Source organism: Lepidochelys olivacea (assembly GCF_965140295.1).
Source record: "Lepidochelys olivacea isolate rLepOli2 genome assembly, chromosome: 8".
Taxonomy (NCBI): domain Eukaryota; kingdom Metazoa; phylum Chordata; order Testudines; family Cheloniidae; genus Lepidochelys; species Lepidochelys olivacea.
The window spans coordinates 38,433,017-38,457,211 of NC_140418.1; the positions used below are offsets into that span (position 1 = coordinate 38,433,017).

A 24,195-nucleotide genomic window follows, 5' to 3' on the forward strand; every position below is an offset into this window, starting at 1 on the left:
TATAGGGTGTTATTTCACTCAAGGAAATGCTAAGTTGTTTGTATAACCGGTTGCTTTTTCTTGCTATTTTTAATGTTGGAGAGAGCTCTTTGGGGTAGGGATCTTCTCTACTTGGGCTATCACCAGCAGGAGAGTGAATTTGTGTGGGGGGGTGGAGGGTGAGAAAACCTGGATTTGTGCTGGAAATGGCCCACCTGATGATCACTTTAGATAAGCTATTACCAGCAGGACAGTGGGGTGGGAGGAGGTATTGTTTCATATTCTCTGTGTATATATAAAGCCTGCTGCAGTTTCCATGATATGCATCTGAGGAAGTGAGCTGTAGCTCACGAAAGCTTATGCTCTAATAAATTGGTTAGTCTCTAAGGTGCCACAAGTACTCCTTTTCTTTTTGCGAATACAGACTAACACGGCTGTTACTCTGAAACCTCTCTACTTGTATGTTTGCATAGTGATCAGCTCCAATGGGGCCCTGATTCTGAATGAAACCACTAAGCTACTAGTACTAAAAATATTTTGGACTCTGCTTTTTGATGCTTTTTTAAGTTTTTACTTATGTTTTACTAAAGAAATAAGGTATCGTTTACATATGTTATTGAAGATTCATTTATTATATGATGTCACATTGATAATGTGCTTTTAAAGTGTACTTGCTGTTTACTTTCGGATGTATGGAACTGAATATAATGCTGTGACATTGGATCCCTTGAAGATTGACTGGTTGATGCATTGGGTCTTGAGTCCACTATTCTGCCAGTTTTAGAAGGTCTTTTAGATGGTCATGTGTCCACTAAGTATATAATCCATCTTCTGTTAATTTGTTACTTCTTTGCACTATTGTTGTTAAAAGGCAAACACAGGTTCAGGAACACTTTTCACAAAGCAATCACTCCATATCTGATCTTTCAATACCTATCCTCAAAGGAAACTTGCACAACACCTCTCAGTTTTTGACTTGACTGTAACCATACTCCCTTTCTAGCCACACCTGCTGCAATGGAATCCCCATTCCAGAGTTGTCGGGTATACATAACTACTGCAGAAACAGGTTTCTCTACATAATGTTAAGAGACAGAGTGCATAATACCAGCATTTGTATATATTTACGTCCACTATAATAACCACAGAGTTGCACATGGTGGGATTTAACTCTCTCACATCTATTTCATTCAGAGGCAATTAGATAGAACATAGAGCACAGGCGTATGCTTTCTGGCCACATACTCTTTTCCGGGAGCCATTCTGACTTTTGCTGTGCCACGGAGTTCAGCAGGTATGGAGCAATACTCTGTGCCCCTGGAATTAAGGGGAAATATTCAAAAAGTGTCAGATTTCTGTTTTTTTATTTTCTTTTGTTATTTGAGAAGATTTGCCTCAGAATCAGATTTTGCACCATATCTTGTCATTCAGGCATGCTGGGGATAGAGTAATAATCTCCATTTTATACAAACTAAGCATTCTGAAGCAATTCACCAGACTTCAAAGATTTCAGAGAAAAACTTTCTTTCCGTTTGTAGACTGATGCAAGGACATTAGGGCAAGTCGTTACCTAATCAAAAATGATTGTACATTAGAAGTGTGGTTCCAGTTTACATCATGATGTATTATATATTATATGAACACCTTTAACAAAATAACTGTTTATCCTGAAGGAAAGATTTTCCATTTCTATCTTTCCAAATGATAAAAGATATCATGTTTATTCTCACATACTGATGAAAGTTAGGATTTATTAGAAAGTGGGTGGATATACAACATCGCGCTCAAACTTGGTATTCCTCAGCGTTGAAAATAACTTGTTTGTGTTTTTCTTTTCCATAAAAAAACTGTATCTCTTAAGGAGGAATAGAAAAAATATTTTGAGTGCTGAATTTCGAGTGAACATTCATAACGATTTTCTATTATTTTGTATTGTTTCCTAATTCTCTAGGAGAAATCATTTTGTTTCATTAAAGAATCTGAGACTCTAAACTTCATCCTGAAATCATGAAAATATTTTTCCTTCATTTCCATTAAGATATATTCTACATTTCAAACATAATTATTTCATTTTGATTTCAGTGCATGTGTCAATGGGCATTTGGGTATATAAGTAAGGCATACAGAGTGAAAGGAAAATTATTAGCACACGCAGAAAGCCTCAGAATCTTTCGCAAATACTCCAAGTATGTGCAGTTATTGGTTGACACTGAATGCTTTATCAGAGAAAGAAAGGCAGAGAGAGATTCATCATCCTTTCCTCGGCAAGTACCTTTATAGAAAGACAACTTAGATGGAAGAACTGAGCCCATCACTGCTTTAAATTAAGTATTTGTGATTTCTGAATAATTCCTATGCACAGCGCTCTATATAAAGCAAATGTAAAGAAAATATGAGTAGGAATATCTGGGAGTTCCATGGGAGCCGGGAATGGCATTTCCACTATTCTATTCTCGGAGAAACGCCTTTCTCTCTTTTGTAGAAAATATTGCAAAGAATCGGCCGAGAATAAATGGGAATTATGAATCCCAGGGGTCGTGTTTTCTCCAGACCGTAAACTAGATATTTTGTTTTGGTCATATATGTATCACAGGAGGAGTAGACCGAGAGCAGTTCTGTGGTAGAATACCGAAGCGCCTGTTCAACTGTGAAGTGCTTGTGCAGAATAAAATGAGACTTTATGCCCTTGGAGTTTTTATAACATATTAATGACAGTTTCCCCATCTATTATATAATTTTAAAATAAAAACAAAATTACAGCCCATGAGTACAGTTTATTCTGCTGGGCTGGTAGGAGTTAACTCTCTTACTGGCTATTCATCCAGCAATAATGAACATTTCACGTCAGGTGTGAAAAACAGAGCAGATCATGCAAAATATTTAGAAACGGTACTTGAATAAAGTCCGGTTAAAGGAAAAATAGTCTATTCTCAAAGTATTCTTCCAGTCAGGTCTGGCTCTGCAAATATCCGCCTTACTTTGCTGGAAGCAAAGGATCCCTCTTAAAAATAAATCTTTCTACAAAATTAATGCTTCTGAAAATGAGCGCAATGGTTCCCTGTTGGTCAGAGCAAGCACCACTTATATGGATGAACATTAAATAGAGATATCGTATTCATATGGTAAATCACCAAGGCTTCATAAATCTTCATAAAAACAAGATCACGTTTCTCTTGTTTAATCGCCGACGATTCTTCTTTGGAGAGAGTAATATCTCTATTAAAAATATGAGAGCAACTGAGAGAGATTGGTGAGGTCACGTGCTTTGTCTCAGACAATCTCCTATTTGGTTACCGAAGTAATTTGAAAATTATGACAGTTTGGTGACGGACAAAGCCCTGAACAGGGAGCAGGTCTCGGATTATAATGTAACTGTCACAACGGTACACTTGAAATGAGTTAATAGAAATAAACCTGACCTTGTCTAATTTTCTATATGTAAAATTAATTAAAATGATCATCTAAACTATCAAATAATATATTTATAAAACTCAAAATATGTGTAAGGTAAAGACACTTTAGAAAAACGATAATCGGAAAAAATGATTTAACATATTTATGTCCAGAATAGCAGTTCTGTAACAACCCACATAACTTTAAATTATTGTTATAAAATATCCACTGTGTCTCCAATGTTCTGTGGAGATGAAAGCATAAGTCTACATTTGCAGACAAACAGCTAAAATGTATTTAATATAACTTAATATGATTAAACTTCGAAATAATATTTTATAAATATAATTGTATATATACTTTGCTCACAAAACAATATTCCCCTTTAAGAGAAAGTAAGTGTTACTCACTTTCCACAATCTCCCACGCAAATTATTTCCTCAGATTATTGGTTGATTGGTTTTCATCAGTACTGTAGAAGAAACACAATGTTATAGTTAATAAAGCATTATGATAGTTCATTGCCACATAGAAAGAGGGCAGCAGAAATTCTGAGCCTATATCTGATCTCATTTACTACACCAGCAGTCAATGGAGTAACATGAGTATAAAGCTGCCTTAAATTAAATCAGAATGAAAACATACACACGCACACACGCACACTTTTTTTTTCAAATGAAGACTTTTGAGTTAATTCTTGAATCGGGGAAATAAAAAGAATTATCTCTGCGGAGTGCACGTTTTCCATCTTCTGCTTTCAAACAATCATAGAATCATAAAAGTGTAGGGCTGCAAGGGGTCATCTAGTCTAGCCCCCTGAGCTGAGGCTTTTAATTTTTCACTGTTCACTTTTTGGAACCTCTCAAGTCTGTCACTTGGAGCTCCCGAGTATGATACCTTTAAAACTGTAGTGCAAATGAGGACACACAGTGAGACTAAAGATTAAGTTAATGTAGCATCTGAGTTGGTGCAGTTATTGATTGAGACTCTGAGCGCCGCTGTTCGCCCAATAAGACAGAGAACTGCAATGAGAGATCCAGCCAGTCCAGCCCCGCTGTTACAAAGCACAGCACATAGATCAGATCCACACTGATTGCGTTTGGCTGGAAAAGAGGAAGAAAGGTGAGTGCTTCTAGTTCTTTGCTGATTTGGACTGATTTGGACTTTGTGCTTGTAGCTTCCGAACCATCCCAATATATCTGGGGAAACATATATAATCAATAGGATCGGAAAATATCCCGGTGATTTGGAAATGGCGGATAAAGAAAGGAGCTGGGATTGCAAAATACGAGTCCCGCTCTTATTCATAATTGTGACAGTCTGGGGTACAATTTCTGGACAGATTCGTTATTCAATTCCTGAAGAAATGCAGAAAGGCTCTTTCGTGGGGGATACAGCAAAGGATCTGGGACTGGATATAAAGGAGCTCTCAGACCGCGGAGTCAGGATAATTTCCAGAGGCATGAAGCAATATTTTGCTCTCAGTTTGAACAATGGACATTTATATATTAGCGAAAGAATAGACAGAGAACAGATCTGTGGCCGGATAGAGAAGTGTTTATTAAATTTTGAGATTCTTGTTCAGGATAAAGTGAAGCTTTTTGCGGTTGAAGTCGAAATAACGGATATTAATGATAATGCGCCGAGTTTCCCAGTGGAGGAACTGGAGTTAAAAATAACTGAAACCACGGGAAAGGGGGAGCATTTTCTTTTGCCGGAGGCTCGGGATCCAGATAAGGGACTCAATTCCCTCCAAAGCTACCAAATTAGTAAAAATAAACACTTCTCTCTGGATGTGCAAACGGGAATTGATGGTGGCAAATACGCAGAGCTGGTTCTTGAAAAATTATTGGACAGGGAAGAAGAGAAAATTCATCAGTTAATCCTTACAGCTGCAGACGGCGGAGATCCAGTCAAATCTGGCACTGTGAAAATCAGAGTTGTTGTTATGGATGTAAATGACAATGCGCCAGTTTTCAGCCAGTCTGTCTATAAAGTGGCTATTATGGAAAATGTCCCTGTCGGTTTCCTGGTGCTTACAGTAAACGCCACTGACCAAGATGAAGGAATTAATTCAGAGGTAATATACTCATTTAGAAAAATAGAAGACAAAGCTGCCCATATATTCCAGTTGAATTCTGGGACGGGAGAAATATCAGTTGTAGGGAATCTGGACTTCGAGGACTCTGAAATATATGAAATGGAAGTACAAGCTCAGGACGGGAGTGGATTATCGTCTCGAGCCAAAATCTTGTTAAGGGTCATTGATGCAAATGATAATGCCCCGCAGATTACTGTAACATCTCTTCGCAAAGAAATAATTGAAGACTCTCTTCCTGAAACTGTAATTGCCCTTATAAATGTACAAGACAGAGATTCCGGCGTCAATGGTGAGATCACATGCTCTATCCCAGATAATCTCCCATTTCGATTACAGAAGTCATTTGATAATTATTACAGTTTGGAGACTACCAGAGTCCCGGACAGGGAGCAGATCTCTGATTACAATATAACTATCACAGCCACCGATCGAGGCACTCCTCCCATCGCTACAACCACCTTCCTCTTACTGAAGATATTAGACAAAAACGACAACCCGCCCATTTTCAGCCAAACAACCTACGCCTCTTACATCACAGAGAATAATCCTAAAGGGGCTCCCATTTTCACATTAAAGGCAAACGATGCTGATTGGGAAGAGAACGCCAGAGTGACCTATTCTGTTACTGAAGGTCAAATTCAAGGAACTCCTCTCTCCTCCTTCATCTCCATTAACTCCGAGAGTGGGGCTCTCTACGCTCTGCGCTCCTTCGATTACGAACAGTTCCGGGAGATTCGGTTCCAAGTGCAGGCTCAGGATGGGGGTTCCCCACCTCTCAGCAGTAATGTCTCCGTCACTCTCTTTATACTGGATCAGAATGACAACAGCCCGCACATCTTACACCCCTCCTTTCCCACCGATGGCTCCACGGGAGTGGAGTTGGCCCCTCGCTCCTCCGAGCCGGGTTACCTGGTCACTAAGGTGGTGGCGGTGGATGCAGACTCCGGGCAGAACGCCTGGCTCTCCTACCAGCTGCTGAAGGCTACAGAGCCGGGGCTCTTCTCTGTGGGACTCCACAGCGGTGAGATCAGGACAGCGCGCTCCTTTGTAGACAAAGATGCGCTCAAGCAAAGTCTGGTGGTTTTGGTGAAGGACAACGGGCAGCCCCCTCTCTCTGCCACGGCCACTGTCACGGTGGTGGTGGCTGACAGCATCCCCGAAATTCTCTCCGATTTAAGCAGCTTCTCAGCTCCTGCAGACCCCCAGTCCAGCCTCACCTTGTATTTGGTGATCGCTGTGGCTTCCGTTTCCTGCTTGTTCTTTACCTTTATCCTAGTGTTACTGGCCCTGAGGCTCCGCAGGTGGCGAAACTCGCAGCTGTTTGACTCCTCCAGTGTGACTTTCAGTGGAGTTCCCGTCTCGCAGTTTGTGGGGATCGATGGAGTCAGAGCTTTTCTTCACTCCTACTCACATGAGGTTTCTCTAACCACGGACTCCACAAAAAGTCGGTGGAAATTTCCTAGTGGAAGTTGTTCAAATACTCTGATAGGTCAGCATCCTTCTGAGAAATCAGGGCCTCTTTTAATTGCAGAAGATTCAAATATTAATAAAGAAGGTCAATTCATCAGCCAGGTAGGTTTCATGGCTTTGTTTTTAATGTTGATTTCCGTTGAAATTTTAGCTTTCAATGTACTAAAAAAACCCTACATGTTTGTGCGCCTAAATCTCAACTGTGATTCTGTGCGTGTGCTTCCCAGAATACCGCTGGCGTTCTAGGAAGTTGTGTCAAGCATTAATTTTTAGATTTAAAAATGTAATCGGACATAAGTCATTGAATCATTTTTTCATTGAACAATCTTTCTCAATCTCTCTCTTTCTAATTCGTAAGAAAAAACAATCAATTAATTAGTTAATGTATTAATTAATTTTCTTAGAATGAGTCTGCTCTTGACATCCTATTGTATACATTTCTTTCCTTCCTCATCATCATTTTCCTGTTATTGTAGGTATGCATTTGCAAAAATCTTTGATTTAAACCATAATCTAGGGCCCCATTTCGAGAGAGAATTTAGTCACCTGATTAACTTTGAACACATTCTTAAATCCCATCAATATAAAATTAACAGGTGCTTTCCTGATTTCTGGAATAGAAAAGTAAAACTAAGAGTGTTTCTGATCTCTCCTTGTAGTGTCTTCCACAGTTTCTTACCTAGCACAGAAATTGCTTTGCCCCTAACTTCTGGAAACTTCTCCCTAATTATCCTTTGGGTCATAGATGAGGAGATGGGCTCTGATGTAAGGCTGTGAGGTGACTCAGAAAGGTATGCAAACATGTGCCTACTGTTCAGTATGTTCAGATGCTTCAAGTATTCACCCTTAGGTATGGTGCTGAATTGGGCTTGAGAGTCTTACGGATTAGGGGCTAGATTCACAAAATGATTTAGGCACCTAACTTCCACTCTAGTTGCCTAAATCCTAGAATCAGGCTACTTTGGGATTCACAAAGCCCCCACTCAACTGCCCCCGAACCTCGTAGGTGCTTAAAATTGTTGGGCATCTAAATGTTTTCAGTAAAATCTCCCCAGGTGCCTATACTTCTGCTTCTAACTATGCACACTTCAGCCCCACAAGAGATGTCTGGACGCCTAAGCCTCAGAGCAATGGGAAAAGATAGGCATTCTTCTGCTTAACTTGCCTGCAGGGCGCAGTTCGGCAGGGAGGCTCGGAGAGCACCTACCAGACCAGGCTCTCACATAAAAGCTTACACACATGGGGGGAGGACTACCCTGAATGCTTTAAGCCCAGTAGTTGAAGTACTCACCTAGGATGGGGGAGATCCCTGGTTCAAGTCCCCCCTCTGGCTGATAGGGAGAAAAGATTTGTATTAGGATGTGCTACCTCTGTGCTGAGTGCCTTAGCCACTGGCTGTAGGACATTCTGATATGGAGCTCCCTCAGTCTCCCTTGTTGGAGCTGTTCCACTGTGGATTAAATAATAAAAGAATTGCTGGGCCAGAGCAAACATGCAAATGGCTCTGTAGCCTAGTGGTTAAAGCACTCATCTGTGAAGTGGAAGACCCAGGAGCTAGTCCCCTTGTTCCAATGACTTTTTAAAATTATTTACCCACAGTGGCACAGTTTCACCAGGAGAGACTGAGGGAGACCCACATCTAAATGTCCTATGCTCAATGGCTAGGGCACTTACCTGAAAGGTAGTAGATCTCAATTCAAATCCCTTCTACCCCTCCACTAGACTTGACGTGGGCATCTCCGGTATCCCAGCTGACTACCCTAATCACTGGGATAGAAGTTATGAGAGATGTTCAGGTTCTTCTCCTCGTTCTCTCTTCCTTCCCCTTCACACAGGTTCTTGCTGTGGTAAAGGCCCCTAACTCCAGAGGGTTCACAGCTAAGAATCCCAAGCAGAGGGAGGAAACAGTGATTTAAGGCCTATCTCCTCCTCTTGGCATTTCCCATTGGCTATTTTAGGCTAGGAGCCACCTGCATGCTGGCTTTTGTGAATCCCATTCTGAGGTGCCTATCTCTCACCATTCATTGTAGAGGGAGTTAGGCATCAAACTCAGACTTCCTGAATCCCACTGATTTTCTAGGTGCCTAAAAGTTAGGTGTGCTAATGCTCAGTTGTCTATGCTTAAATTGTTAGAACTCCATGGAACCGACTATCTTTTATTTGCTCTGTAAAATGCATGTCACTCTTTACTACCACCACTATTTTTACTACCGATACATAGGATAATAATGATGATGATAATAATCCTTACACTTTGCAAACACAGACATAGGATAGAAGTAATTGAGTGGAAAGACAAAAATTTGCAAGAGATTTTGGAGGACAGAGTCTCAAGTGGAGACAACTTTTAGCACAGGTCTGCAAGACTATTGGCAGTTTTAGGATGAATGTGAATTTCCTACTGTTTAATGCTGAAATTTTGAAATTGTTGTGAATTATCCCTGAATTTTAAGAAAATATTTGAAATTGTGCTTAGGAACTAAAAAGGATGTGAATTGGCTTGGTGAAAATCTTTGCAGTCTCTACTTTGGATCAGAAATGATATCCTATTTTGATTTATACATTAAAGATTGCATTATATTTTTCTTGCTTGGGTACATTTAGGATTATGCCTTTCTTTCTGTTAAAGAAACAAAGTAGGTGAGGTAATATATTTTATTAGACCAAAGAAGAGCTCTGTGTAAGCGCTAATGTTTGCCTGTCTTACCAACAGAAGTTGGTTCAACAAAAGATATTACCTCACTCACCTTGTGTCATAAATATAAAGGGAAGGGTAACCACCTTTCTGTGTACAGTGCTATAAACCCTTTCCTGGCCAGGGGCAAAACCCTTTCACCTGTAAAGGGTTAAGAAGCTAAGGTAACCCCTGCTGGCACCTGACCCAAAATGGCCAATGAGGGGACAAGATTATTTCAAATCTGGATGGGGGGGGGGGCAAAGGGTTTGGTCTGTCTGTGTGATGCTTTTGTCAGGAACAGATCAGGAATGCAGCCTTACAACTCCTGTAAAGTTAGTAAGTAATCTATAAGTAATCTAGCTAGGGTTAGATTTCCTTTTGTTTAATGGCTGGTAAAATAAGATGTGCTGGATGGAATGTATATTCCTGTTTTTGTGTCTTTTGTAACTTAAGATTTTGCCTAGGGGGATTCTCTGTGTTTTGAATCTGATTACCCTGTAAGGTATTTACCATCCTGATTTTACAGAGGTGATTCTTTTACCTTTTCTTTAATTAAAATTCTTCTTTTAAGAACCTGATTGATTTTTCATTGTTCTTAAGATCCAAGGGTTTGGGTCTGTTTTCACCTGTACAAATTGGTGAGGATTCTTATCAAGCCTTCCCCAGGAAAGGGGGTGTTGGGCGTGGGGGGATATTTTGGTGGGAAGATGTCTCCAAGCGGGATCTTTCCATGTTCTTTGTTTAAAATGCTTGGTGGTGGCAGCATAGGGTTCAAGGACAAGGCAAAGTTTGTACCTTGAGGAAGTTTTTAACCTAAGCTGGTAAGAATAAGCTTAGGGGGTCTTTCATGCAGGTCCCTACATCTGTACCCTAGAGTTCAAAGTGGGGAAGGAACGTTGACACCTTGTCTCGCTAGTATCCTGGTACCATCAGAGCTACCACAACTTTTACTTTTTGTTAGTAAATTGCGATTGGTTTCAATCTTACTCATGGGAAAGGATTTACAAAAAAGTGGTACCGTAATAGGACTGATTACACTTTCCCCCCTGTGCCTCATTATACTGATGTTAATAAAAAAAGCTCTGTCACACCTAGGATCTGGTAGAATGGAGAAATGGAGAATTGATAGGGGCTATGGTCTGATCTGATAGAAATCTCTCTCTCTTTTTCTCTTCCATTACTTTACTGTAACACTTTCCCACATAATTCTAGAATACATAAATAGCTATACTATAAAGGACACAGAAACATAGATAAACCTCAAATTAAAGACGTGAAGTACACTTTTAAGCCACCTCTTTACAACATTTGTATGGCTTCTGAGTAAGACATTATTTTACCACAGAATGGAAAGATTCATTTGACTAAAGTTTTAAAATATTTTACATTTTAAATGTACACGGAGAAAGACATTTTTCTTCTGTACAGGAACTTTTTGATTAGATCAGTCTAGCTGCAATTCTACGGCAGAGACTCAGAGTGCCGCTGTTGGCCAGTGCCATGACAGAGCTGCTGCTGAAGATCATTTGGAGCTTCCTGCAGTGTGATTTCTCAGTCACAGAGCTCAGATCGGAGAAGAGATACAGCCTGCAGAAATTTCAGACGGTATTGCTTAACGGAGAAATCATCCCTCTGGAAGTTGATATGAAAACAGAAAGATAATTTGATTTTCAGTACTCCTCATTAATGCGGAATTTTGGTTCTCACGAAAATATACAAAATACAATACTGGATTCTCTTCAGAATACATCCGATTAGAAATTCAGCAGAGCAGCGCTGATCAGGATGGAATTACTGTGCAGAGAGAAACCTTGCAGATTCAGATGGCAAGTACTGTTCCCCTTGTTATTCTTTTTGTTCTGCGGTGCGGTCTCAGAGCAGGTCTATTATTCAATTCCTGAAGAAATGGGAAAGGGGTCTCTTGTGGGGAATCTTGCTAAAGATCTGGGGCTGAATGCCAAAGAACTGCAACACAGGAAATTGCGAGTTGTCTCTACGGCAAAAAAACAGTATTTTAGAGTCAGTACAGAAAATGGTAATTTATATGTAAACGACAGAATAGACCGAGAGGAAATGTGTGTGAAAACATTGCTTTGTGTCCTAAATTTAGAAGCCGTGGTTGAAAACCCATTAAATATTTTTCATGTGAACGTGGCAATCAAGGATATAAATGATAATGCACCCGGCTTCGGAAAAAATTCTGTTGATTTAGAAATAAGTGAGTCCACCTTGGTAGGAGCAACATTCCCCCTAGGAAATGCTCTGGATTCGGATGTTGGGAGTAATTCGCTACAGAGTTACGAGTTCAGTTACAACCAGTATTTCATCTTGGCAGTGAAAGAGAACAAGGACGGGAATAAATACCCCGAGTTAGAATTGGAAAAACTTTTAGATCGTGAAAAGCAAAGTTCCCACCTCTTGATCCTGACAGCTGTGGATGGGGGAGATCCAGTGAGAACTGGAACAGTTCAGATTAGGATTAATGTTACTGACGCCAATGACAATCCTCCCACATTCACTGAAAAAGTGTACAAAATCGGACTGCGGGAAAATCTACCACAGGGCTCGTTAGTGCTTCAAGTGAAAGCCACCGATATGGATGAAGGTTTCAATGCAAAAATCACATATTCTTTCAGCAACATACCAGACAGTGTTCGTAAACTATTCTCACTGGATCCCGGAAACGGAAGCATTACAACCAGAGGTGTTATTGATTATGAAGAGGCAAATAGTTATGTACTTAGTGTGGAAGCCAAAGATGGAGGAGGACTGGTTGGTCATAGCAAAATTGAAGTCGATATTACAGATGAAAATGACAATTCCCCCCAGCTGACACTTACTTCTATGTCCAGTCCCATTCCCGAAGATTCTCTGCCTGGGACAGTGATAGCTCTGATGAATGCATACGATAAGGATGCTGGAGAAAATGGCAAGATCAACTGTCGCATTAAAGAGGAATCTCCTTTTAAAATAATCTCGTCTTCTAAAAATTACTACAAACTCCTCACAGACAGCACCCTGGACAGGGAAAGGACCCCGGAGTACAATATCACAATCACCGCCACAGACAAAGGCTCTCCCCCACTCTACACCCAGAAAACCATCCTCTTACAAATCTCGGATATCAATGACAACGCTCCTGTCTTTGCGAAATCTTCCTACACCGCCTATGTGCCAGAGAACAATCCCTCGGGGGCCTCTATTTTCAGTGTAAAAGCCTCAGACCAGGATCTGGACCTGAACGCCCGAGTCACTTATTCTATCCTGAGCAGCAACCTAGAGAAGCTGCCTCTCTCCTCCTACATCTCCATTAACTCCCAGACCGGAGCGGTCTATGCGCAGCGCTCCTTCGACCACGAGCAATTTCGGGAGTTTGAGATGCAGGTGAAGGCCCAAGACGGCGGGTCCCCGCCTCTCAGCAGCAATGTCACCGTCAGGGTGTTTATTGTGGATCAGAATGATAACGCCCCTCGCATCCTGTACCCTTCCCTCGGAGCCGATGACTCCGCCTTATTCGAGATGGTCCCTCGCTCCTCCGAGGCAGGTTATCTGGTGACAAAGGTGGTGGCGGTGGATGCTGACTCAGGACACAATGCCTGGCTCTCCTACCACGTGCTCCAGGCCACTGACCCGTCGCTCTTCAGCATTGGGCTGCAGAGCGGGGAGATCCGGACAGCCCGCGCCTTTGCGGACAGAGACGCTGTGAAGCACAGGCTGGTCACCCTGGTGAAGGACAACGGGCAGCCGCCTCTGTCAGCCACAGTGACTCTCAACCTGGTGTTTGCCGAGAACTTCCAAGAGGCTCTTCCGGAAATGAGCGACCAATCGGGTGACTCGGCATCTCAGTCTGATTTACAGTTCTGCTTGGTGTTGGCTTTAGCCTTCATCTCGTTTTTGTTCCTTCTGACAGTTACACTGGCTATTGTGATGAAATTGCGAAGATCAAAGAATCTCCCAGTTTTGCAATGTTTCGGTTGTGATCATTATTCCAAGGCGCGTCCTGGATTCCCACCAAACTACTGCGATGGGACTTTACCATATAGCTATAATCTGTGTTTAGCCGCAGATTTCGGAAGAAATTACTCTAACTTTCTAAATCTCAGTCGTCATAGAAGTGTGGGAGACACCACCCTTTCTGTTGAGAATTCTGTGATGATATTTAAGAAAAATAATGATCCAACGTCTGAGAAGGACAACATTCGTCCGGTGAGTTTGTGCACCGATGTGTTAAAATTTTTTGCCACAGTATAATCTGGTTAATTTTAAAAAACAAAACACTTTTCTATTTGTAAGGACGATTTAGGGAGGAAGTAGGGTAGTGTACGCTGTGGAATAATTAGCTTTTTATAATTCAGTTTTACTATGAGGTGTATCATATATTTTGTTTATATGAATTTTAAATTCCTGTTGAAAATACTAGTTAAGAAATTTTGTTTTACTTTATCAGCTTTTTTCTCATCATCCTTTACATTCATCAACTGTAGAGGTCTTTATGGTACAAAGAGGCACAGAGTTATGTAAATATGGGTAAGAGAAATAATTCAAAGTAATGGGAAAGACGTTGTGAATTTGTTTCTCATGGGATTGTTATTTCTGTTTGTGGCTGCATATGGGTAGTAGGGTTAGCAAAAAGAGCAAAGGAATCCTCTCGAAACTTGATACAGTGTCTTGTAGTTCGCCCTAACGTGTACACTCCCAGTGTTACTAGCTCACATTGGATCAGACTTTCCAAGGGATTCAAATAGTGGCACATCTTTTCCTCTTAATTTTATTAGTTTTCAATTGGTAGATTTTCCCCCACGCTCCACTTTCTGTGTTCCCAATATATTTACCATCTGGATAAATACTCATTAGGTGTCGCATCAATTTTATTGTTTGTAGGAGTGCAGAGGTATCCATGGCCATTCTGTGAGGACTCTGGCGCAGGGGTTTTCTCCTTCTCTCTGTCAGAGGACTGCTGCTTTCCCACCATTTGAGTGGATTGATCCATTAAGTTACCAAAGCCATTCTCATTTGCCGGAATGAACTGCATCCCAGCTGGTGTATGCATACATTTATAAGCACTTTTATCCAGACGTGGTTTCACCGGTGGCATTCTCCCTTGCGAAACCCTCGGTGTGAATTAGAACCTGTGTAGAAGAGATCAAAAATGTTGCAGGACTACAAGAATCTCTTATTTCACCAAAGTTGGTTTGTTTTCCCCTTTGATAGTAATTCATGAAACTGTTGGGTATAATCAGACTGAATATTGTAGGTAGAAATGTGACCTGTCTCTTTCCAGATCACAAGCCTCTAAAGTACCTGTTTGGTCTCAGGAAGCATTTCTGGAGAGACAAAATTTCTACTGTCTGAGAGGTTTACACACCATATTCACACAATTCTGAGCAGAGCAGAAGATCTTAACATGTTATATTCACAGCACGGACTACTTTCTCGATTTAAGTGACCGGAGTGATTCCAGTATATCTCTCACCAGGATTGTCTTCGTGGGAGCCATAATTCTCTCCACCCCCTTTCACCAACCCACCAGTCAGGATGAATCCTTCTTATTGTGGGGTTCAGAAATCAAAATGAGTGTCTGGTTACAGCTTCTAAGGCAATCTTCTCAGTCAGTCAACTCCAGTAAAGCCACGAAACACAACTCAGAGGTACCTACAGTCTATTTTATTAGGTGTCACTAACCAATGTGCACGATGATCGGTCAAGGTGCTGTTGACCTAGTATGTGAAGTGATATGTTTAATGGCAACTTGATCTCCTGCAATCAGTGAGTGGTGTCAAAGCACTCCTGGGCATTCAAGAAGATATGTGCACAATTGGTGGATCACTGCGGACTATGTGGCTCTAGGAAGAAGGATAAAGGAGTTGGAGGCGCAAGTGGTGTTCTCGTCCATCCTCCCCGTGGAAGGAAAAGGCCTAGGTAGGGAGCGTCGAATCGTGGAAGTCAACGAATGGCTACGCAGGTGGTGTCGGAGAGAAGGCTTTGGTTTCTTTGACCATGGGATGGTGTTCCATGAAGGAGGAGTGCTGGGCAGAGACGGGCTCCATCTTACAAAGAGAGGGAAGAGCATCTTTGCCAGCAGGCTGGCTAACCTAGTGAGGAGGGCTTTAAACTAGGTTCACCGGGGGAAGGAGACCAAAGCCCTGAGGTAAGTGGGAAAGCGGGATACCGGGAGGAAGCACAGGCAGGAATGTCTGTGAGGGGAGGGCTCCTGCCTCATTCTGGCAATGAGGGGCGATCAACAGGTTATCTCAAGTGCTTATATACAAATGCACAAAGCCTTGGAAACAAGCAGGGAGAACTGGAGGTCCTGGTGATGTCAAGGAACTATGACGTGATCGGAATAACAGAGACTTGGTGGGATAACTCACATGACTGGAGTACTGTCATGGATGGTTATAAACTGTTCAGGAAGGACAGGCAGGGCAGAAAAGGTGGGGGAGTAGCACTGTATGTAAGGGAGCAATATGACTGCTCAGAGCTCCGGTACGAAACTGCAGAAAAACCTGAGTGTCTCTGGATTAAGTTTAGAAGTGTGTGCAACAAGAGTGATGTAGTGGTGGGAGTCTGCTATAGACCACCGGACCAGGGGGATGAGGTGGATGAGGCTTTCTTCCGGCAGCTCACGGAAGCTACTAGATCGCATGCCCTGATTCTCATGGGTGACTTTAATTTTCCTGATATCTGCTGGGAGAGCAATACAGCGGTGCATAGACAATCCAGGAAGTTTTTGGAAAGCGTAGGGGACAATTTCCTGGCGCAAGTGCTAGAGGAGCCAACTAGGGGGGGCGCTTTTCTTGACCTGCTGCTCACAAACCGGGTAGAATTAGTGGGGGAAGCAAAAGTGGATGGGAATCTGGGAGGCAGTGACCATGAGTTGGTTGAGTTCAGGATCCTGACGCAGGGAAGAAAGGTAAGCAGCAGGATACGGACCCTGGACTTCAGGAAAGCAGACTTCGACTCCCTCAGGGAATGGATGGCCAGGATCCCCTGGAGGACTAACTTGAAGGGGAAAGGAGTCCAGGAGAGCTGGCTGTATTTCAAGGAATCCCTGTTGAGGTTACAGGGACAAACCATCCCGATGAGTCGAAAGAATAGTAAATATGGCAGGCGACCAGCTTGGCTTAATGGTGAAATCCTAGCGGATCTTAAACATAAAAAAGAAGCTTACAAGAAGTGGAAGGTTGGACATATGACCAGGGAAGAGTATAAAAATATTGCTCGGGCATGTAGGAATGTTATCAGGAGGGCCAAATCGCACCTGGAGCTGCAGCTAGCCAGAGATGTCAAGAGTAACAAGAAGGGTTTCTTCAGGTATGTTGGCAACAAGAAGAAAGCCAAGGAATGTGTGGGCCCCTTACTGAATGAGGGAGGCAACCTAGTGACAGAGGATGTGGAAAAAGCTAATGTACTCAATGCTTTTTTTGCCTCTGTTTTCACTAACAAGGTCAGCTCCCAGACTGCTGCGCTGGGCATCACAAAATGCGGAAGAGACGGCCAGCCCTCTGTGGAGATAGAGGCGGTTAGGGACTATTTAGAAAAGCTGGACGTGCACAAGTCCATGGGGCCGGACGAGTTGCATCCGAGAGTGCTGAAGGAATTGGCGGCTGTGATTGCAGAGCCACTGGCCATTATCTTTGAAAACTCGTGGCGAACGGGGGAAGTCCCGGATGACTGGAAAAAGGCTAATGTAGTGCCAATCTTTAAAAAAGGGAAGAAGGAAGATCCTGGGAACTACAGGCCAGTCAGCCTCACCTCAGTCCCTGGAAAAATCATGGAGCAGGTCCTCAAAGAATCAATCCTGAAGCACTTGCATGAGAGGAAAGTGATCAGGAACAGCCAGCATGGATTCACCAAGGGAAGGTCATGCCTGACTAATCTAATCGCCTTTTACGATGAGATTACTGGTTCTGTGGATGAAGGGAAAGCAGTGGATGTATTGTTTCTTGACTTTAGCAAAGCTTTTGACACGGTCTCCCATAGTATTCTTGTCAGCAAGTTAAGGAAGTATGGGCTGGATGAATGCACTATAAGGTGGGTAGAAAGCTGGCTAGATTGTCGGGCTCAACGGGTAGTGATCAATGGCTCCATGTCTAGTTGGCAGCCGGTATCAAGTGGAGTGCCCCAAGGGTCGGTCCTGGGGCCGGTTTTATTCAATATCTTCATAAATGATCTGGAGGATGGTGTGGATTGCACTCTCAGCAAATTTGCGGATGATACTAAACTGGGAGGAGTGGTAGATACGCTGGAGGGGAGGGATAGGATACAGAAGGACCTAGACCAATTGGAAGATTGGGCCAAAAGGAATCTGATGACGTTCAATAAGGATAAGTGCAGGGTCCTGCACTTAGGACGGAAGAACCCAATGCACAGCTACAGACTAGGGACCGAATGGCTAGGCAGCAGTTCTGCGGAAAAGGACCTAGGGGTGACAGTGGACGAGAAGCTGGATATGAGTCAGCAGTGTGCCCTTGTTGCCAAGAAGGCCAATGGCATTTTGGGATGTATAAGTAGGGGCATAGCGAGCAGATCGAGGGACGTGATCGTTCCCCTCTATTCGACATTGGTGAGGCCTCAACTGGAGTACTGTGTCCAGTTTTGGGCCCCACACTTCAAGAAGGATGTGGATAAATTGGAGAGAGTCCAGCGAAGGGCAACAAAAATGATTAGGGGACTGGAACACATGAGTTATGAGGAGAGGCTGAGGGAGCTGGGATTGTTTAGCCTGCAGAAGAGAAGAATGAGGGGGGATTTGATAGCTGCTTTCAACTACCTGAAAGGGGGTTCCAAAGAGGATGGCTCTAGACTGTTCTCAATGGTAGCAGATGACAGAACGAGGAGTAATGGTCTCAAGTTGCAGTGGGGGAGGTTTAGATTGGATATTAGGAAAAACTTTTTCACTAAGAGGGTGGTGAAACACTGGAATGCGTTACCTAGGGAGGTGGTAGAATCTCCTTCCTTAGAGGTTTTTAAGGTCAGGCTTGACAAAGCCCTGGCTGGGATGATTTAACTGGGAATTGGTCCTGCTTTGAGCAGGGGGTTGGACTAGATGACCTTCTGGGGTCCCTTCCAACCCTGATATTCTATGATTCTATGGTGTCACCCTGCCTGTGAGAACTGTCTGTACACAATATATACAGTTCTCTAACGAGTCAAAGAACCAGTGTGGGTAGAAACAGTGAGAGTTTCTAGTGCAAGGCACTGAGGGGAGAAGTTTATTGGGCGAAAGGGAGAGAAAAGAGAAAAGGTAATAGTTTATAAAGAAACAGAAATCAGTCAGTTCTCAAATCAACACCTTCCTCACCCCTACCCAGCCATTTTAGCATGGCACGCAGGCCACAGAATATGAACCTAGTTATCTCAGCATTGGGTAAGGTTCAGAGAAACCCGCTGCAAAGGTTTCACTTTTAGTGAACTCTGCTGATGCAGAATACTTCGCTCATTAGATGAGCACACGTGATGAAATGCCTCTCGCAAGACTAAGCCTACTTGGGATGTCTCTTACAATTATAAAAATGAACTCAAGCCATTGGGATATATATAAATTTACTATGGATGTTAACGAACTGTTCATTTCCATATCTCCATGTGTGTTTATGTATATTGATTATGGTGTTCTTATTTTTAAAATGCAGAACATAAGAATATCCCAGGCATATCTACACTGGGGAAACCCCATGTCTCTCACTAGCTAGTTAATGTTTTATCTGGGTTGGTGCAATTATTGGTAGAGACCCTGAGAGCCCCTGTTCACCAGCCAGGAAGAGAAATGCACTGAGAGATACAGCCAGCTCCGCTTCTCTGTTACATAGCACATCCAAATAGAGGGATAAGACTCACACTTACCGAATCTGGATACACAGAGGAACATCACCAAATAACTCAGTCATTTACCGATTAAAGGTTATTTTTGGAACAGTTCTGTTCTTCAGAAAAAAATGTTATTAGAAGTATTAACTATCAGTAATCCGAATACAATTAAAGAGTTATGGAAGTGGAAGAAGCACAGAAGCGCCGGTACAGCAAAAGAAGTGCCCGCCCTTCTTTGATTTATAATTATTGCAATTCGGAAGGTAGTTTCTGGGCAGATTCTCTATTCCATTCCCGAGGAAATGCAGAAAGACTCTTTCTTGGGGAATATCACAAAGGATGTGAGATTGGGTATAAAGGAGCTCTGATTCTGCAAAGTCTGCGTAGTTTCCCGAGGTAGGACTCAGTATGTTACCCTCAATTTTTAAAACTACCATTTATATGGGAGATTACAGAGGCCACAAAAACCCCTGTGTACAAGTCACTTCAGTAAGGGATGCAAAGATAAAATTTGTAGACAACATCAGTGACTGATTCTTGGAGCAGATAGTCCGGGAACCCACAAAGGGAAAGGCAATTCTTGATTTAGTCTAAGTGTAGTACAAAATCTGGTCCCAGAGGTGAATCGCTTGGTAATAGCAACCATTACTTAATTATATTTAACATCCTTGTAGGATGGAAAATAACAAAGAAACGCACAACATTAGCATATAACTTCAAAAGAGGAAGCTAGTTAAACAGAAATGAAAAGGAACCGCCAGAAGGGTGAAATGTCTGGAAGAAGCATGGAAAATATTTATAAACACTGTAATAGAGGCTCAAACTAAATGTATACCCACTCCCCCCTCAAAAAAAAACAACAACAACTGGAGGACCAACAAAATACCACCATGGTTAAAGACCAGAGAAGAGGAAGCTGTTAGCGACAAAAAGGCACCCTTTAAAAATTGGAAGTCTAATCCTACTGAGAAAATAGAAAGGAGCATAAATTCTGGCAAGTCGAATGTAAAAATATAATTAGTCAGGCAAAAAAAAGTTTAAAGAGCAACTAGAAAAAGACACAACTAATAGCAAAAAAATTCAAAAAAATTAAGTCAGTCAGAAGCAGGAAGGCTGCCAAACAATCAGTGTGGCCATTGGACGATCAAAGTGCTAAAAGAGCATAAAACAAGGCCACTGTGGAGAAGCTAATTGAATTCTTTGCATTAATCTTAATTGCAGAGAATGAGAGGGAGAGTCCCACACTTTTGTTTTTAGGTGATACATCTGGGGAACCGTCCCAGACTGAGGTGTCAGTACAGGAGGTTTTGGAACAGATTGATTAACTAAATGTTAATAAGTCACCAAGACCAGACCATATTCACCCAAGAAGTCGGAAGGAACTCCAATATGAAATTGCAGAACTACTAACTGTGGAATGTAATTTATCCCTTAAATTAGCCTGTGTGCCAGGTGACTGGAAGATAGCTAATGTAAGAACAATTTTTTTAAAAGGCACTAGAGGTGATCCCGGCAATTGCAGGCTGCTAAGCCTAACTTCAGTACCAGACAAATTGGTTAATACACTAGTTAAAAAACAGAATTATCAGACACACAGATGAACATGACTCTTGGGGAAGAGTCAACATGGCTTTTGTAAGGGAAAATCATATCTCACCAATCTATTAGAATTCTTGAGGATGTCAGCAAGCATATGGATAAGTGTGATCCAGTGGATATAGTGTACTTGGACTTTCAGAAAGCCTTTGTCAAGGTCCCTCACCAAAGACTCTTAAGCAAAGTCAGCAGTCATGGGGTAAAAGTGAAGGTCCTCTCCTGGATCAGTTATTGGTTAAAAGATAGGAAACAAAGCATAGGAATAAGTGATCAATTTTCACAGTGGAGAGAATTAAATAGAAGGATCCCCCAAGGATATGTACTGGGACCAGTGCTGTTCAACATATTCATAAATGAATTGGAAAAGGGATAAACAGTAGGATGCCAATGTTTGCAGACAATATAAAATTACTCAAGATAGTTAAGTCCAGGGCTGACTGTGAAGAGTTACAGAGGGATCTCACAAGACTAGGTGACTGGGCAACAAAATGGTAGATAAACTTCAATGCTGATAAATACAAAGTAATGTAAATGGAAAAAGATAATCCAGATTATACATACAAAATGATGGGGTCTAAATTTGCTCAAGGAAGAGATCTTGGAATCATGATGGATAGTTCCCTGAAAACATCTGCAGAATGTGCAGCAGCAGTCAAAAAAGCTAACACAATGTTAGGAACCATTAGAAAAGGGATAAATAATCAGACAAAAAAATCATAATACAACCATATAAATCCATAGTATGTCCACACCTTGAATACTGTGTGCGGGTCTGATGGCCCCATCTCAAAAAAAGATATATTAGTATTGGAAAAAGTCAGTAAAATACAGTACAGAACAAGTCAATAATAATAATGTGTGTGGAGAAAGTGAAGAAGGATGTGTTATTTATCCCCTCCCATAGCACATGAACCATGAATCACCCAATGAAAGTAATAGACAGCAGGTTTAAAACAAAGATAAAGAAGTATTTCTCCACACAACACACAGTCAACCCATGGAAATTTATGCCATGATGTGAAGGCCAAAAGTATAATTGGGTTCAACAAAGAACTAGATGAATTCATGGAGGATATGTCCATCAATAGCTATTATCCAAGATAGTTAAGGATGCAACCCTGTGCTCTGGGTGTCCCAAAACCTCAAACTACGAGACGCTGGGAGTACATGAGAGGGAATGGATCACTTGATAAATTGCCCTGTTCTGTTCATTCCCTCTGAATCATTTGGCACCTGCCACTGTTTGAAGACCATTGGTATGACCCAGTATGGCCATTCTTATGTTTTAATGGGTTTACTCTATGGGGTAACTCATATATGATCATACCATTAAACAATTAATTGACAGATAGATAGATTAGATTAGATTAGACAGACAAACACAAGTGGCAAAGTTAAACTGCATGGACAATTTAAAAAATTCTAGATTTTTAAGTATTTTGGTTTGTAATTTTAATTACCTTTTAGCCTCGTTTATTGTGGAATTATAAAACTTTATATTTAGGAAAGAAAATTTGCTGCTGTTCAAGTTTCTGAGGTTCATATAATTTCTGCAATATAAAAGTTATAATCGCATTTTAACTGCATATAAGGGGAATGTTAGAGATAGCCTGAGTTAAAGTAGACTCTTTACAAGACTTTGTTTTCAGAGGCTCACAGCCTTTTCAATCTTTCAAATTTTGTGCTGAAAACTGGAAGGCTTTCCTTCTAGCTGAGATTGAATCTTTCTAAAAAGTTGGGGCAAAAACACTTGAGCCACTTTTGAGGCTGAGGACAGCAAAAACCCCAAACCCTAATATTTCTATTATAAAAAATAATCTCAATGCCCTTTCAGACATCTGTAGCACTGAACGGAAAAGGTTAGAAAGCTGACTGCCTGCAGGCAGATTGTCTTTAGATAGATGAAATTACTTTTATCCTTCTGATTAAAATTAGTTCCATTTGGTCAATTTATAAGGGTTTTAAAGTAATAGCTATTTTATACACTGTACTGTTTGATTGTAAACATTAACACTTTTTAACAACTATGTTCCAATATTTACATGACTGAAAATGTTCAGATAACATTAAGGTTAACATTAAGGTAAGCACTGAAGAGTAAATAACTGCCTAAGTAAATTAAGATTGCAGCCACAATATTTACTCTCTCTTCCTTATTGATAAACCTTATGAAACAGTTTTTATTAGTAGGATCACAAATAAGTAGGTATATTTCTAGGCCTTGATGTGGCAGTGAATAAGGGAGGCTACAGTAAATGAGGAACAGGTCTGAGGCAAAATACTGTTCATAAATCTGTAGTAACTCCACGGAAGTTATTGTGAATTGATGGCCTAGACCAAAACCGTCAGGCCCCAAATGAAGCAAAGGTCCTGTAGAAACAATAGTATGTGAAAATATAATTACAGACTTTATTGCAGTGTAGGTAAGTATTGTCAGGACTGAAGTAGGAATGCTAACCCTATATTCTAGAATGCAACTATACTTTTCTTGAGGTTTTTTAAGTAAAGAAAAATAGAATAAAAGATGGAAACGTTTAAAGAAAAGTAAGATACTTTAAACCACAATCTGAACTTTGGAATCAGAGGGAAAGAGAGAGAGAAATTTTAAGATGATCTGCACAGGATTGTCGACGAATACTGAATGACTTAAAGGGTTTCCTCTTGTTGGCCGGAGCATCAGTGGAAGATATAGGACATATTTATTATTATTTTCTTTATTATTATTTTTTTTATTTATTTTATTATTGTGGTGGTGATAGTGGTGAAAAAGGTGCGGAATTCTTATCAAAGTTTTCCTTTATTCAAAGTATTAACTAGCCATTGCTAACAAAAAAGGCAAAGATATATACAGTTTCCCCTTTTCCCCTTGATTAGTCGACTTTCACTTTCTTTCTTCTCATGATGTCATTATTTACAGTAGCTCTCCTGAAATCCTTTTCCCCTTGACTAGTCGACTTTCACTTTCTTTCTTCTCATGATGTCATTATTTACAGTAGCTCTCCTGAGTCTTACAGTATAAGATGGAACTGAGTTCCTAATATAAAACAACAACAAAATATTACATCTCTCTTCTTCATACAGTGCCAAGGGGAAAATGTTTGTTTTCTTTTGTAGATCACCTTCCAAGTCTCATTTGGCCAGTGGATAGTTTTGGTCACTTCAGATGAGT

At 41.3% G+C, this 24,195-nt stretch overlaps 1 protein-coding gene and 1 pseudogene across 2 annotated transcripts in view; both read left to right on the top strand.

Annotated features, from left to right (window-relative positions):
- Positions 1-4,431: 4,431 nt before the first annotated feature.
- LOC311524679 (protocadherin gamma-A7 pseudogene) lies at positions 4,432-7,008 on the top strand (annotated as a pseudogene). The gene has a single exon. The product of its transcript is annotated as a protocadherin gamma-A7 pseudogene (transcript).
- A 4,569-nt stretch (positions 7,009-11,577) lies between these two features.
- LOC311524676 (protocadherin gamma-B1-like) overlaps positions 11,578-24,195 on the top strand; it is a 41,458-nt gene continuing 28,840 nt past the window's right edge. The window contains exon 1 of the mRNA XM_084636034.1: positions 11,578-13,826. Within this exon, the coding sequence (XP_084492160.1) occupies positions 11,694-13,826 (2,133 nt within the window). The 5' untranslated portion in view covers positions 11,578-11,693. The remainder of the gene's footprint in view (positions 13,827-24,195) is intronic.